The sequence below is a fragment of the Mastigoproctus giganteus genome, chromosome 13, assembly GCF_048544385.1.
Source record: "Mastigoproctus giganteus isolate SK-2022 chromosome 13, ASM4854438v1, whole genome shotgun sequence".
Classification (NCBI taxonomy): domain Eukaryota; kingdom Metazoa; phylum Arthropoda; class Arachnida; order Uropygi; family Thelyphonidae; genus Mastigoproctus; species Mastigoproctus giganteus.
In genome coordinates, this window is record NC_143587.1 from 69811138 (window position 1) to 69825471 (window position 14334).

Consider the following 14334-nt stretch of genomic DNA (forward strand, 5'->3'; position numbering starts at 1 on the left):
AAGCTCTTGAAAACAGGAAGCTTAAAAGATAAAAAGAAATCAGAAATACTCCGAACGTGACATGGATTTCAAAATAAATTTCACATTTCCCTTTAAAGAATATATATTGTTGTTGTTATTGAGTTTTGGGAGCATTAGCGACCAAGGCCATAATGTTCCGTTATACTGTCTGTAAATTGTGTGTTCTGTGATCGATTTTCTGTTTGCTGGACGAAAAACCCGAGTTTCCAGGAGAAAAAAACCATGCTACTCTCGCCTGAGACCGACTAACTCAGCTACATTGTGAAAAAGGCCGATAAAAATTCCTCTCGTCACAGACGGGACTTGAACCCAGCTCTTAATTCAACATGTATCGAATAAAGACCATCCCAATCAAAGATTTCATTTCTTCAGGATTGGCTTGATGAGTACTGATCTACCTTTCGGAAAGAAGGGTAGAGGAACTGGCACACTTTTAAACAGACTTTTCTCTCTGAAGAAGCACTTACTTTGAATGATGGTGTTAATTAGTATAAATTCATTTCTGGCATACCAGCAATCATTTAGAGAATGGTTACAATCTCGTTTCTTCATCCTCGTAAAGTAAAGAAGGACTGGTTTCTAAACATTTCAAAGGAAGGAAATTTATTGGCTTTTTTTTTCATAACGTAGCTAAGTTAATCGGATTTCTTGTGCTTTTTCTCCCGTAACTGGAACATTTTATCCAGCCAAACAGACAATTTGATTATAGGATACACGCAATTTACAGACATTGTAAACTGAGCTATGAGACTCAGTAAATAATATCTGTTTGTTACTGCTCTGTGGTCTAAGATATTAAAATGTGTGATTACTTTTTTTCATGTATTCTAAGTCTCAAACCGAATTAGGGCAGACCTCCAGGACACACTGTATTTCATAGAAAATTCTTACTGGATTAGAAATTACTTACCTTCTTTAACTTCGCCGAGTGTTTCTACAACTCCTCCTGGAAATATTTTAGCGACATATGCTCCTATCATCCCACTTGTCCCAGGAATTTCCTTACCTCCGACTACCTTCATTCCAAGCCCGTTACCTATGAAACAAAGAGTATATATAATAATAAAATATATGAAAATGATTTTTCATCTATCGATATTATTGTTAATTTATTTGACGTTTTCATTTTACACTTCATTTTTTAGCCTATCTTGCTTAGCGTTAGAAGGAAGGGGAAAAAAGAAAACACTTTAGTGAGTTATCGATTAGATGCTCCTAAACCCTTGCGAATTTTCAGATTAACGCACAATTTAAAAAAAGGTATTAATTTTAAATGTTAAATTATAAAAGAAACAAAAAGTTCAGTTAAATTTGTATCAATCTTAAGCGTATATAAAAACGAAAAGAAAAAAGATGTGTTCCATGTGTAATAAAAAGAAGTTCCACTGATTACGAATATCCATTTCCTCAAATTGGCGACTGCAATGAACACAATCCCATCGGTAGTCCCCCAAAACACATTAAAACAAATAATTAAATTAAGATGAAACAGGGTAATGCAGTTAGGCTCTTTATACAATTACTACAAACTACAGTCATGGAGTTTCTAGTGAAGTAAAACTGCAGTTTTGCACAGTTCATCTGCCTTCTTTCAGAACAGTAATGTTTATTTGAATGACTCCTTGCTCGGAAATCTTATTAGAACTTAAGTAGAACAAATAGTCTGAGGCAGTAGTTTCTTTATGTTTAAAAATGAGTAAAGAAAACGGAGACCATTAAGAAGTCTAAGGAAATTAAGGTGACGGAAAACAATGATTCTGTTTAAAAACAAAGCAACTTTATTTTTCAAATACAGTGGCTTAAAGTAGCCTGAAACACACTGTTATATTTTCATTTTTCATCCAGGTAACTGGCAAGTCAAAGGAAAAACGGTGATGAGACAGAGAGAGAAAGAAAGAGGTTGCACTGCAAAAGAACGAATCAATAACTTTGCAAATCTTCAGATCTTTTGCGAAAATTTGTCACTCAATGTTGCCAGAATGGAAAGTATTATTGCATTCTCTACTTCTGTCTAACTTTGTCTATTCAATCGATATCCAATAGATCTGTTAAATAAATACTCAAAGGGGATATTAATGCCCAAAATACATCTGTTTAATAATTAACACTAATTAGAGATGTACTTCATATTATTATCATTATACCAAGAAGATCCTTGATTTAAAATATCCGAATACGTATTATGGATTTTCCTTTGTTACTTTTATTGATATTTTCATTTGATACTTATTTCGAATTTAGTTGAATTATATATTACAATGATTCCAACTTGTTGATAAGGTTATGTTTTCCATAACAAGTTCTTAATTATATTTTTGGTTTGATGAATATAATTGCGCTCTACAATAAAAATAATAATTATTACTCAATTATATGTGCATACGAATGAAAAACTTTAGTCTAAATAATGCAACAGTTCTGGATATGAACAATCTATCGCTATACAGGCAGTGCCACGAAATATTTGAAATTAATTCTTCTTTTAATTAGAAAAACATACTTTTCTACGACAGTAGTTCACATTTAAAGATACGGTTGAATGTTACAAAACCTAAGATATAAATTAAACCGCAATTTTAGAGGAAAAACCTAAAAATATCAGTTCCTTCACAAGTGATAGCTAGTTGATAACTTCTGACTTTATAGATCAACCAATTCACTTCTGCTCTTGTTCCCGAGAGTTATTGGTACATCGACTACTCAGACTAGAGTGCTCCCAAGTTCTATTCTTGAAGCTGGTTTTCTTATGAATTAATTTTGAGAATATGGTCAACATTTTTTCGCTTCGCTTTTCTCCACTGTTTAAACCAATTTTTAATGGAATTCTGGCAAGACGCCTACACTCTAAGCTGAAAAATAAATTCGCTTTTAAAGTAGACAAGTGCCGCAACTGAAGCTATTCCATAAACACTCCAGGAGTTTATTTTATATTGCGTGGAGCAAAAACCGTAAAGGAAGTGTGCAGAGAGAGGGTGAGCAATAAAGGAAGTGTGTCTTTAGAAAAGAGCTGAAAAGAAGAGATAGGCATGAAATTTCTCGGACAGAAAAATTCAAACAAATCGTTTACTGAATATTTTAAATAAATATTTTGTATAGTACTAGATAGTTGGAGGATGAAAAACTGTAACTTCGAAAAATAAAAATTATAGTCGCAAGAATTATTCACAGTATTTGTTTTCATCATGGAAACTTTAAAAGTGGTAGAATGAACAGATTACTAATTCTTCGCTGTCATTTACAAGAATTAAAGAACAGAAATACCAAACATATTATACATAATTATGCGAAGCTACTGTACGTGGCATGCGAAATCAGATCAGATCAGACTACATCAAATTGATTTCTATTGTAGATCTTTTGATGATTTATGATCAATGGGTTGTGCATCAGACATTGACGTATTCATTTAAAACTGCGAACTGTTGAACATACTGAAAATATAAAATTACAAGGAAGCAGTTATGCTAATCCATGTGTATATGGCAAGATCTCGTGAGAAGGCCTTGTTAAGTCGGGAGGATGATCTCATAGAAATTGAAGAATTGGCCAAACGTTTACAAATGATCTTTCTCAGAGTTCGCTTAATATATTTTTATACAATCTTTCTTCCGTATATGTGGTTTACTTCTTTTCTTTGTTCATTTTCTTACTTTTACATCCGTTAATATGAATTACATTAATGATGTTAGTTGATATCGAACCATTTGTAATCTATAATCGTACTACCTGAAAGATTATGGGCAACGTTCTGTGCAGATATTTTATTCAAAAAAAAGAAGAAGGCTTCGATTCATTAAACTGTATTGAGTGTCTTTAGTAGCGAAATTCAAAAACAAATGTTATTCATAAAAATGATAAAAACCACGATTTTGAATTACAGTGAATAATATATCCGTGCTTTTAAACTTATTTTCGTAGTAGTTCATTACGGGAATTCTTAGTATATCAAAGTAGTCTATAAATAGATTGGAGGATTCGTTTAAATAAATATTTACCTATATATTATGGGGTGAGTTCTTAAATTATACTTTAATCAGTAGAGAGGCCAGAAAATGCAATCCGGAGCTGCATTCCAATCGTTTGAAATCTTTAACGAATAATACTCATCTAGGGGAATTAGTCTAAAGTGATTTCAGGTCAACGTTTTTTTTTCTAAAACAGTGGTCATTACAGGCTGCTCTGCAAAGCCATTATAGTACGTGCTCCAAGTAGACAGATCAAAGTAGAATTTCGTAGCGATGCTTTCAGTGCAGCAAGAAAGGTATTGTGCTGTTAAATTAACTTACCAAAGCAATTGCTGATGTGCTCAATATTTACTGAAAAATAGCCTTCAGTGATTCTCCCAGAATTCTACTTCGTATAGCTTTTCAGATGGAACTCGGTACGATAGCTGCGTTTCTGTATATTGGGATCGTTTAACTATTGAACAGGAGAGGATTTCGCTGTCGGGAAGAACGCAACTGAATATAAAAGTTAACGTGAGATGTAATGATGACAGTCGCTATAATGGTTATCAACAGTGGAAGCACGTCCACAAAGATGAAGAAAGACTTGAAAAATCGGCGACTCCTACTGAATTCTAAAACATTTTACTGCCTCTAATGTCTTCAAAGACTCATAAAACTATATCTAAGCCCGAAGAGAAACCGAAGTAGAAATTTTTAAGGCTCATTAAATGGCAAACAGAAGGAAATTTAGAGGAAGGTAGTTTCTTTGTACATAAATATACAGAGAAATTTTGTTTTCTAAATAAGAAATAAAGCAAATGTATACTTAGTAGGCTTCTTATTAGGATATGTGCGTGTGTGTGTGTGCTTCTATACAATTAAAGATATATGCATAACATGTACCGATTATGCAAAATGTTTTTAAATACAAAAATTTCTTCGTGTATCTACTTCTTGATGTTAGATCTAATTTTTTCGAGAAATTATTGGAAAAATTCGAAGATGTAGTAGTAGTAGTAGTGGCATGTGATGCAAGAAAGCAAGTGTATGAGCTTATGCAGCATCAGACAAAAAAAAAAAAAAAATCACACCATTCCCTCCAAATGCCTGTCCAGTTCCTACTTAAATTTATTCAACCTATCAACTTCCACAACGACAGATGGAAGTTTGTTCCAGCAATTAACCACCCGCTGGCTAAAGGCAAATTTCCGCACATCTATTCTACATCTGTCTTTTCTTAATTTGAATTTATGCCCCCTTCAGTTCGTAATCTGAACAAGTGGAAGGATCCCATCAGAATTCATGGTGCTCAACCCATTCAAGGCCTTATACACCTCAATCAGATCACAGCGCAGGTGCCTAGTCTCCAGCCACTGCAATTTTCAGAACTTAAGCTTCTCTTGGTAAGAGGATCTCTTCATTCCCCTCACCAATCTTGTTGCCCTTCTCTGTACACACTCAAGCAAATCTACATCCTTCCTAAATTCATTGACAAAACCCCATGACCTGCCCTGGCAGCCTGTCTGCATTTCTCGGAAAACTTCATATCTGACTACACAATTACTTCCAGGTCTTTTTCATTTTCTACCACCTTACGTGTAGTACCACACAGTTGGTACGTTTCTCTGGGGTTACTTCTACCCATATGCAGTACTTTGCATTTGTCAAGGTTAAACTTCAGTTGCTACTTCTCAGCCCATTGCCCAAAATTTCTAGATCCTGTTGCAGTAGCACACTGCCATTACTGTCATTAACAACCCTGCCAACCTTTGTATCATCTTCGACACTAAGCCTGATATACCTTCATCAATATCATTGATAAATATACAAAACAACAGTGGACCCAGCACCGAACCATGTGGGACTCCACTAATTAATCCACGAAGAGCAGCACCCATTGATTACCACCCTCTGTCTTCTCCCACTCAACCATCCTTTTATCCATTGTAGCAACGTACCGTTAATACAATTCTTCTCCAATTTGTACAATAGTCTTCCATGCGCAACAGTTTCAAAAGGCTTTCCTGAAATCCAAATATATGATATCAAAATTATTTTGCATCCGGTTCCTTTGTAACCACATCATAATATCCTATCAAATTTGTCAGACAAGACTTTCCCTTAACAAACCCATGCTGTGTCTGAATTATTTCTGCAGTCTTGTCTAGATGATCCTGCAATACATCTTTAACCAGTGACTCCATTATTTTACCTGGAAGAGAAGTTAAACTAACTGGTCTGTAATTACTCGTTTCACCCTTCGATCCCGCTTTGTGAATTGGGGATACATTTGCACATCTCCAGTCCGTGAGCACCTCCCCTTTGTCCAAGGATGCTCTCATAATTATGGCTAAGGGTTTGCTTAGTTGCTTTGCCGCCTCCTTTAATATAACTGGATAGATCCCATCCACCCCAGGTGCCTTTCTTATATTTAACTTCACCAATTTCTCCTCCACTTTTCTCTCCTTTATTACAAAATCATTAAGTACCCTGCTACAATTTGATAACCTTCTGCCATTTTCGAACCTTAATAACTCCTCGTGTGTGAATGTATATGCAAAATACTCATTCAGTTTGTTTGCTATCTCAGCAGGATCATCAACAGTCGAACCATCGATATCAAGTGGACCAATCAGATTCATCCCCTTCCTTTTAGAGTTTTTATAAGTAAAGAAATCCTTGCTGTTTTTCTTAGCATCCTTTGGCAAAGATTTCTCGTAATCTGCCTTCGCCTGCCTAACTTGCTTTGTGACCTGATTACAGACTAGCTTATTTGTATCTGCCATAGGCTTCTGAGTCGCTTGATAATTTATATGCACCCCATGCATTTTTCTTCTCTGTTACGAGTCTCATTAGTTAATTTGATAACCATTTAGGTGAACAATAACCTTGAACAATATTTCTTAATAGGTATGAAACTTTTAGTATCATCCACGAGTACTTCCTTGAATGCTTCCCACTTAGAATTTACTGTTGGTAACATCGTCAGTTGATCCCACTGTACAGAATTTAAAAACTGTCTGAGACCACTGTACTCACCTTTACGGAAGCAAAACCCCCTTACTTTACCCCTGATGGTAATTAAATCTTTAAGTAAATCCCACATCAGTACACTGTGATTACTGCCACCTAGTGGTTCCTTTATGTGCAAATTCTTAATAACCGAATGACCACTGCTGATAATCAGATCAAGAGTATTACTCTCTCTGGTTGCCTCTCGAACATGCTGCTGCAGAAAACAATCATCCAATAAATCCACAAAAGTCTGACTAGTGTGTGAGTGACAAACCCACAAGTTCCAGTAAATATCTGGGAAGTTAAAATCTCCCATTATAAGATATTCCGATTTACTGGCCCTCTCTATTTCTCTGTACAATTGTTCATTGTACTCATTCGAGTAATTAGGCCTATAACACACTCCTACTCTTAATTTTGCTTTCGCAATGCTTATGTCACACCAAACTGACTCAACAGTGCACTGTTCATCTATATCAACTGGATGCACTTCTTTTGATTTTATGTTTTTCTTAATTAACAGCATAACACCTCCTCCCTTCATATCCTGTCTATTCTTTCTGTACACATTGTACTCCCCAAATTCCAGTTCTGCTTTCCTTATATCTGGGTGACACCACGTCTCTGCTATCCCAACAATATCCGCCTTTGATGTCTTGACCAACACTTCAAATTCATCAAATTTATTTACTATACTTCTAGCATTGGTATACATGCAAGCATACATGCACCTATTCCTATTCCTAGTTACCCTGACACATCTCATATACCCACCCGTTTCACGATGACTGTCATAAGTCCCTGAAACACCCAGCACTCCTCGCTCCAGGTAGCTACTTATTCTAATAGAAGTTGTGCAAGAATCACCTTCACCTCTGCCTGCGGCTACTTTTAACCTTTTAGTCTGTGAATCCCCTCCCCCAAGCTAGCAGTTTTCCGACCCACCTAACACTGCCTCGATAGCATCAGCAAATATTCTTGCACCCTTTCTATTTAAGTGTATCCCATCCCTGTAGAAGCAGGGTAGCGTAGTTTTTTGTGTTATTTGATTTAAATTGAAACACCTAATTATTCCACTTAATTTGAATAATTAATCACAAAAATATAGTTCAAACAGTAAGGAATTTAGTGAATAGCTTGGTCAACATTAAAGTCTAATGTAAGTGCGGAGTTTGATAAATCTCCTGACTAGGTTGAAAATAAGAATTGAAAACATAATGATCAAATTTTATTAACCTAGGAGTTTTTTTAATTAGGTTTTACCTTTATTTTCTTTCAAGTCTAAGTTAGTTACATTTACAAACAGGCTTAAAATGATTTTAGATCAACAAATGCAATTCTCATCATTAACAAGCCATCAATCAATTAAAAAAACCTTAAATGCTGCCACCATCACGTTAAAGTACCTCCATCGAGGAGTTTCTTTTTAAATTTAAAATGCATCGCAACAGTGTAAATATCAAAATAGCATTGGGATTGATCTCGAAGAACGGATTGCATAGGTAAAATTTCAAGGATGACGGTGAATCGATGTAAGCTGTGTAATGGTGATTCAGGCTTTTCGGTAGTAATTCGGCGATCGGTCTGAATGAACCCATTCAGACTCATCTGATGTCGATGCTATGGAAGGGATACGGACACATACTGCCTCTTTTATCCCCTCTCAGCACTTTTTATTCAGTCAATGCGGAAAAGCCAGTACTTGTCGGTATTGACGTCGGCAGTAGAGTCACTTTTCAATCACTCATGAATGTCAATAGGTCGTTGGCTCTTGCTATAAGTGGGATTTATCATCGCTCCCTCTGTTTTGTACGCATGTCAAGTTGGGAAGCCATTTTGAGTAACTTTTGCTGTTGCTATTCCTTTCCCTACATATAGGGAAAGGAAAGAGAGAGTCTGGAGAATTTTTTACCTGACCTTTCTGATGGCGTTTTCATGGTAAAATTATGGAGGCTTATTTTTTACCATTGAAATTTTAAATCCAATGGGGATTACGTTTAATTTTTCTTATTCGTTTCCCCTTGGAATGAATTGACGCTATTTTATTTGAGGATTTCCTCTACAACTGGATACTGAAATAGTGATTTGTCAGCAGCACACTAAGAGTAGAATAGATAAATCAGATACAAATAGATAAATCAGCAAATTCTTTAATATATATGTACGAAACTTATCTCATAACCTAGCTGCTGGAAAGTTTAAATTAAAATAAAATGAATCAAAGGAGATGAAATTAAAAGAACTTCAAAGTACTTAGAAGAAACTGAAATCCCGAATCCGCCGGAAAAAAGTGTACTCTTATCCCAAAGATTCGTCATAAAAATTAAAAATCAAAACATATTAAAACGCGAAGGAACCAAGAGTCCCAACAGTGTTTCTTCTTAAGCGTTATCAGTTGGTCCAAAACAAGTATTGATATAATTTTTCAAAACTTAAAGAAAGCCTCAAGTTACAAAATGGATTACTTGTAAGGAGACGTGACTGAGATATGTCTTTATTAGGATGGGACTAACATTAATGATGTATATTCTGTTTTAACCTCAAACTTTAAAGTCTACCATTTAAAGATTATGGTGTACGATAGATATAAAACATTAATGTACATATATTAAATACGTTAATTGGCAAAAATTTGTTGTGTACATAGCGAAGAGGAAATTTAAGTGATCGACGAAATACATTGATTTGATATTGCGAAACAAATAATCACCAGTTGCCTCGGTCATGCACTTGCACGTTACATAAAAAAAGCCTTTTCGTATACGTTAATTTAATAACTCCTTTTATTTTTTGACGAAATTTGTGAAGGAAAGGAACAAAAGAATTGGAGAATGGCAATGCACAGGATCACATACTAAAAGAAGTATTATTACGCACGTAGCAGCGTAATTCTGAGTAAACGTACACCCTCTCAACTATCCAGCAAAGTTACATTCTACAGCACCTATAAGGTGCAGGTTACATTCTTTATTACAGTAACAAAAGAGTTTTTTTTTATATACATTGCAAATCACAAGTCAGAACTAAATAGTGGTAACTTGGATTGCTATACGAAATCGATGCATTTTGTAGCAAGTTTAGTTTCCTTTTTCGTTGCGTACTCAACTAACCTGAGGAATAAGTAAAGATCTGGTTCATTACTGATGATCTAATATGCATCAATATCTTACTACCAGTGTTTAGTGCTGGACCCATTGTTGTCTTCAATATTTATTAATGATATTGATGAAGGTCTCTCAGGCTTAATGTCTAAGTTTGCAGATGATACAGAGGTGGTATGGTGGTTAATGTTGGTATGGTGGTATAGTGGTTAATGACAGTAATCAAGATAAGCTACTGAAACAAGATCTAGAAATATTAATATTTAGCAGATGGATTGAGAAATGGCAGTTGAAGTTTGACAAATGTAAGGCACTGCATATGAGTAGCACTAATCCAAAATTAACGTACCAATTGTGTGGTTCCACACTCAGGATAGTGAAAAATGAAAAAGACCTGGGTTTAATTGTATAGTCAAATATGAAGTTCTCTGAACAATGCAGACAGGCGGCCAGTACAGCTCATTGGATTTTGTCAATGACATACAGAAACTTTACGACATCTACATCCTTTCTCATTTGAGGAAGGATGTAGATCTGTTGGAAAGGGTGCAGAGAAGGACAGCGAGATTGGTGAAGGGAACAAAAGGGTGATCTTTCCAAGAAAGGCTTCAGTTCTGTAAATAATAGCTTCTGGAGACAAGGCACCTATGAGGAGATCTGATTGAGGTGTTTAAAGCCTCGAGCGATTGAGTAAGCTCAATGTTGATGGGATTCTTCCTATTGTTCAGACTACGCACATGAGAGAACATAAATTAAATCTGAGGAAAAATGGTTGCAGGATAGACGTGCGGAGGTTTGCCTTCAGCCAGCGGATGGTTGATTGTTGGGACAAACTTTCATCTGTTGTTGTGGAAATGTGTAGTTTGAACAAATCCAAGGAAGAACTAGAAAAAATCTTGGAGTGAGATGAACGGGTGAGCTGGGTAGTTTTGTTTTTGGCTGATGCTCTGTAAGCGTGTTTTCTTGCACCATTTGCGACTGCTAATACTAATACAAAGCCTCCGTAGCCGAGTGGTCAGGAGCGGGAGTGCAGCAGCACACGCTCCTTGAGTAGAGCGGGGTTCAAGCCCCTGACTACTAAATACGGTCGATCTGCCAACCCGCACTGGACCAGCGTGGCAGATTACTATACATTTCCCTCAACATGAATTGTTGAGGAGACTTCCATCTTGCAGTGCGTTGATAATGGCTGCAGTTTTTTTAATACTAATACTCAGTTGTATCGTTACAGCTGACCTCAAACATCCCGCACCTTATTGTGAACATTCCGCCCGATAAGTAAACAATTAAAACACAGTCCTTCGATTTGAGCATACTGTAGGCCACAAAGGAAAACCCATCCAACAGTGAGCCGGTCTCAAACGATGGTTGAATGGTTCCGTCTTCCAAAAGTTCGAGTTTTGCATCCAGCAAAGACTCAGACCGCAGACTACATGAAATTTACAGTTACAATATACAGACGCCTCACAACCTTAGTTGCTTTGGTGCTTAACAAACACTCTCTGTATATTCTAAATCACCCACCCAGCAACTTTTTAAAGCTAATCCTGGCACACTCTACGTCAGCGGTTATTCTAATCAGAAGGCTAGGTCCATACGCTCTCTTGGATGATGATTTGTGTAACTAATGTTTTGTTTAATTGTATGTTGTGTCGCGTTCTTTCAGTTAGCTCTTTCTAGATCTGAATTGTAAGAGGCGAAATTTATTGATCATTATCATTGTTATTGCTGATTTTGGCAATATATTTGATATTTTTATTATATACCATACTAGCAAGTATAATTCATCTTGCATAACAATAGCAGAAAAATGGACTATAACTATGCCACGAGTTCAACTGATAACACTGTAATATGGCCAGGGGAAAACAAAGATCGCAGAATTCATCACTTTTATAGGCTTCCCCCTTTATGAACATCCCATTGAGCCGAAGTTTTCAAAGAAAAAGTTAAAAGTACTTTACTTAGCTAATAAACACACGGAGAAAAAAAATTTCCCATCAGCCGTTCCTGATGGCTACTTAGCTTCGTTTTGTTGTTTGCAAGATACTGGAGAAAGCGGATTTCATAACGATTGCTCCTGTAATAAGAATGCCTTTAAATCTTTACAACGTGACTTATCGTCTAGCCATCATTTCGAACTTTAATGAGCCCTTGCCATAAACATAAAACTATCTTTCTCTGTATTTGCCTGAAAATGCAGCTAACTGCCCTTATGTAAGAAAACCTCGCAGTACCTTTTTTCAACGGTCCAAAGAAGATTGAAAAACAAGAGGCAAATTTTGAACAGAGAAAACGAGTCTTAAATATTACTTTTAATATTTAAGAACTGCTATCGAAACGCATAAAAATAAGATCATTACTTAGCAATTATAAAATATTTTTTATCTTATCTCTAATATGCTAAAGAACAGAGAAATTTCCAAAAATGCTACATCTTCTTCAACAATCTAATTATTATTATTATTATTATTGAAAATTCAGTTTTAGGCTGATCGCTTATGCAGGGTATAGCAAAATCAATCATCTTTTTTTAAAAGTGGCGCCATTTTGTAGGGGTTGCAGTGGGCCAGACCATAACAAATTGGATTTATAAATTTAGACAAGAATTTATAAAGCGAATCAGAGCAACGTTACAAAGCAGTCTTCGAACACCTTGCAGAAAATCTTGTTCAGTTCTCTAGATTGAACATCCTGTATGCTCAATTCTCTTGAATTGAACATATAGGGAAGCAAGGTGACGGGGATTTCCAGGAGTGCTAGGAATCATCATGGAACAAATAAATACATGGGATGTTTAAGGGTAACTAAGAGGAGGATAACAAATAAATAGATGAATTTAAAGTGCCGGTCAAGACATCAAACGCAGATATTTTTGGAATGTCTGAGATGTGATGTCACTCATATAAGGGATGCAGAATTTGAATTTGGGGAGTACAATGTGTACAGAAAGGACAGAGAGGATAGGAGGCAGGGAGGGGTTATGCTCTCAGTTAAGAGCATAATATTTTAGACAGTGCATCCATGTCAATTGGAAAATTTAAGGCTCCGTAAAATTTAAGGTAGTGCATCCAATTTAGAGGTGGCTAGTGCAATGTTGAATCGATTTAGTGTAACATAAGCACTGAAAGCAAAAATGGGATCAGGAGTGTGTTGTAGGCTTTATGATTCTGATGAGTACAACGAACAATTGTACAAAAAATGCGCCAGAATGAAATCAGAATGTCTTATAATGAGGGATATTAAATTTCCAGATATTTCTACAGCAGAATGTTATAGAGACAACAAGAGGGAGTAACACTCTTGATCTGATTATCAACAGTGATTATTCATGCATTAAGAATCTGCAGATAAAAGAACTACTAGAAGGCAGTGATTACAGCGTATTGGTGTGGGATTAATTAAAGTTGTAACTACCATCAGGAGTAAAGGGAAGGGTTTTTGCTTTCGTAAAGGCGACGATAATGGTCTCAGACAGTTTTTTAAATTCTATACAGTGGGACCAACTGACGATGTTACCAACAGCAAATTCTAAGTGGGAAGCATTCAAGGAATTAAATCATAGAAGCGACTAGGCTTTTCATAACAACTAAGAAATACTGTTCACGGGTTAAGTCTAAATGGATGTCAAATGAAACTAATGAGACTCTTAGCAGAGAAACAAAATGCATTCGATGCATATAATTATCAGGCAAAACAGAAACATATGGTAGATAAACTAGTCTGCAATCAAGTCACAAAAGATGTTAGGAAAGCGAAGGCAGATTACGAGAAACCTTTGGCAAAGGATGCAAAGAAAAACAGCAAAGACTTCTTTACTTATGTAAACACTAGAAGGAAGGAGATGAATCAAATTGGTCCACCATACAGGGTGTCTCAAAAATACAAGGCATAACTTCAGGAATGAGTTTCTTATATGTAGACAATAAAAATATTTTATATCTACATAGTTCCGGAAATGCTTGGTTTTCGAGTTTTTAAGGTCTGTCTATGACACTTAACTGTTCACATCACCTTATAGTAATTGTTCAAAATGTCCACCTTCTGCCTGAATACAGGCCTCACATCGACGTCTCATGGAGTCGCGAAGACGACGCCAAATTCCTGGCATGTTTCGTATTGTCTTACAACCTGCCACAATTCGATTGCGGAGAGTTTCCACATCAGCTACCGGAGTCGAATACACCAATGACTTTAAATGGCTCCATAAGAAGAAATCTAGTGGGTTTAAATCAGTGAGAGTGGAGGCC

At 36.0% G+C, this 14334-nt stretch overlaps 1 protein-coding gene across 1 annotated transcript in view; it reads right to left on the bottom strand.

The window, feature by feature from the left end:
- Window positions 1-14334, bottom strand: part of LOC150076148 (uncharacterized) — a 301746-nt gene that overhangs the window by 18514 nt on the left and 268898 nt on the right. The window contains exon 11 of the mRNA XM_090387269.1: window positions 932-1057. Coding sequence (XP_090243395.1) covers window positions 932-1057 — 126 coding nt within the window. The remainder of the gene's footprint in view (window positions 1-931; window positions 1058-14334) is intronic.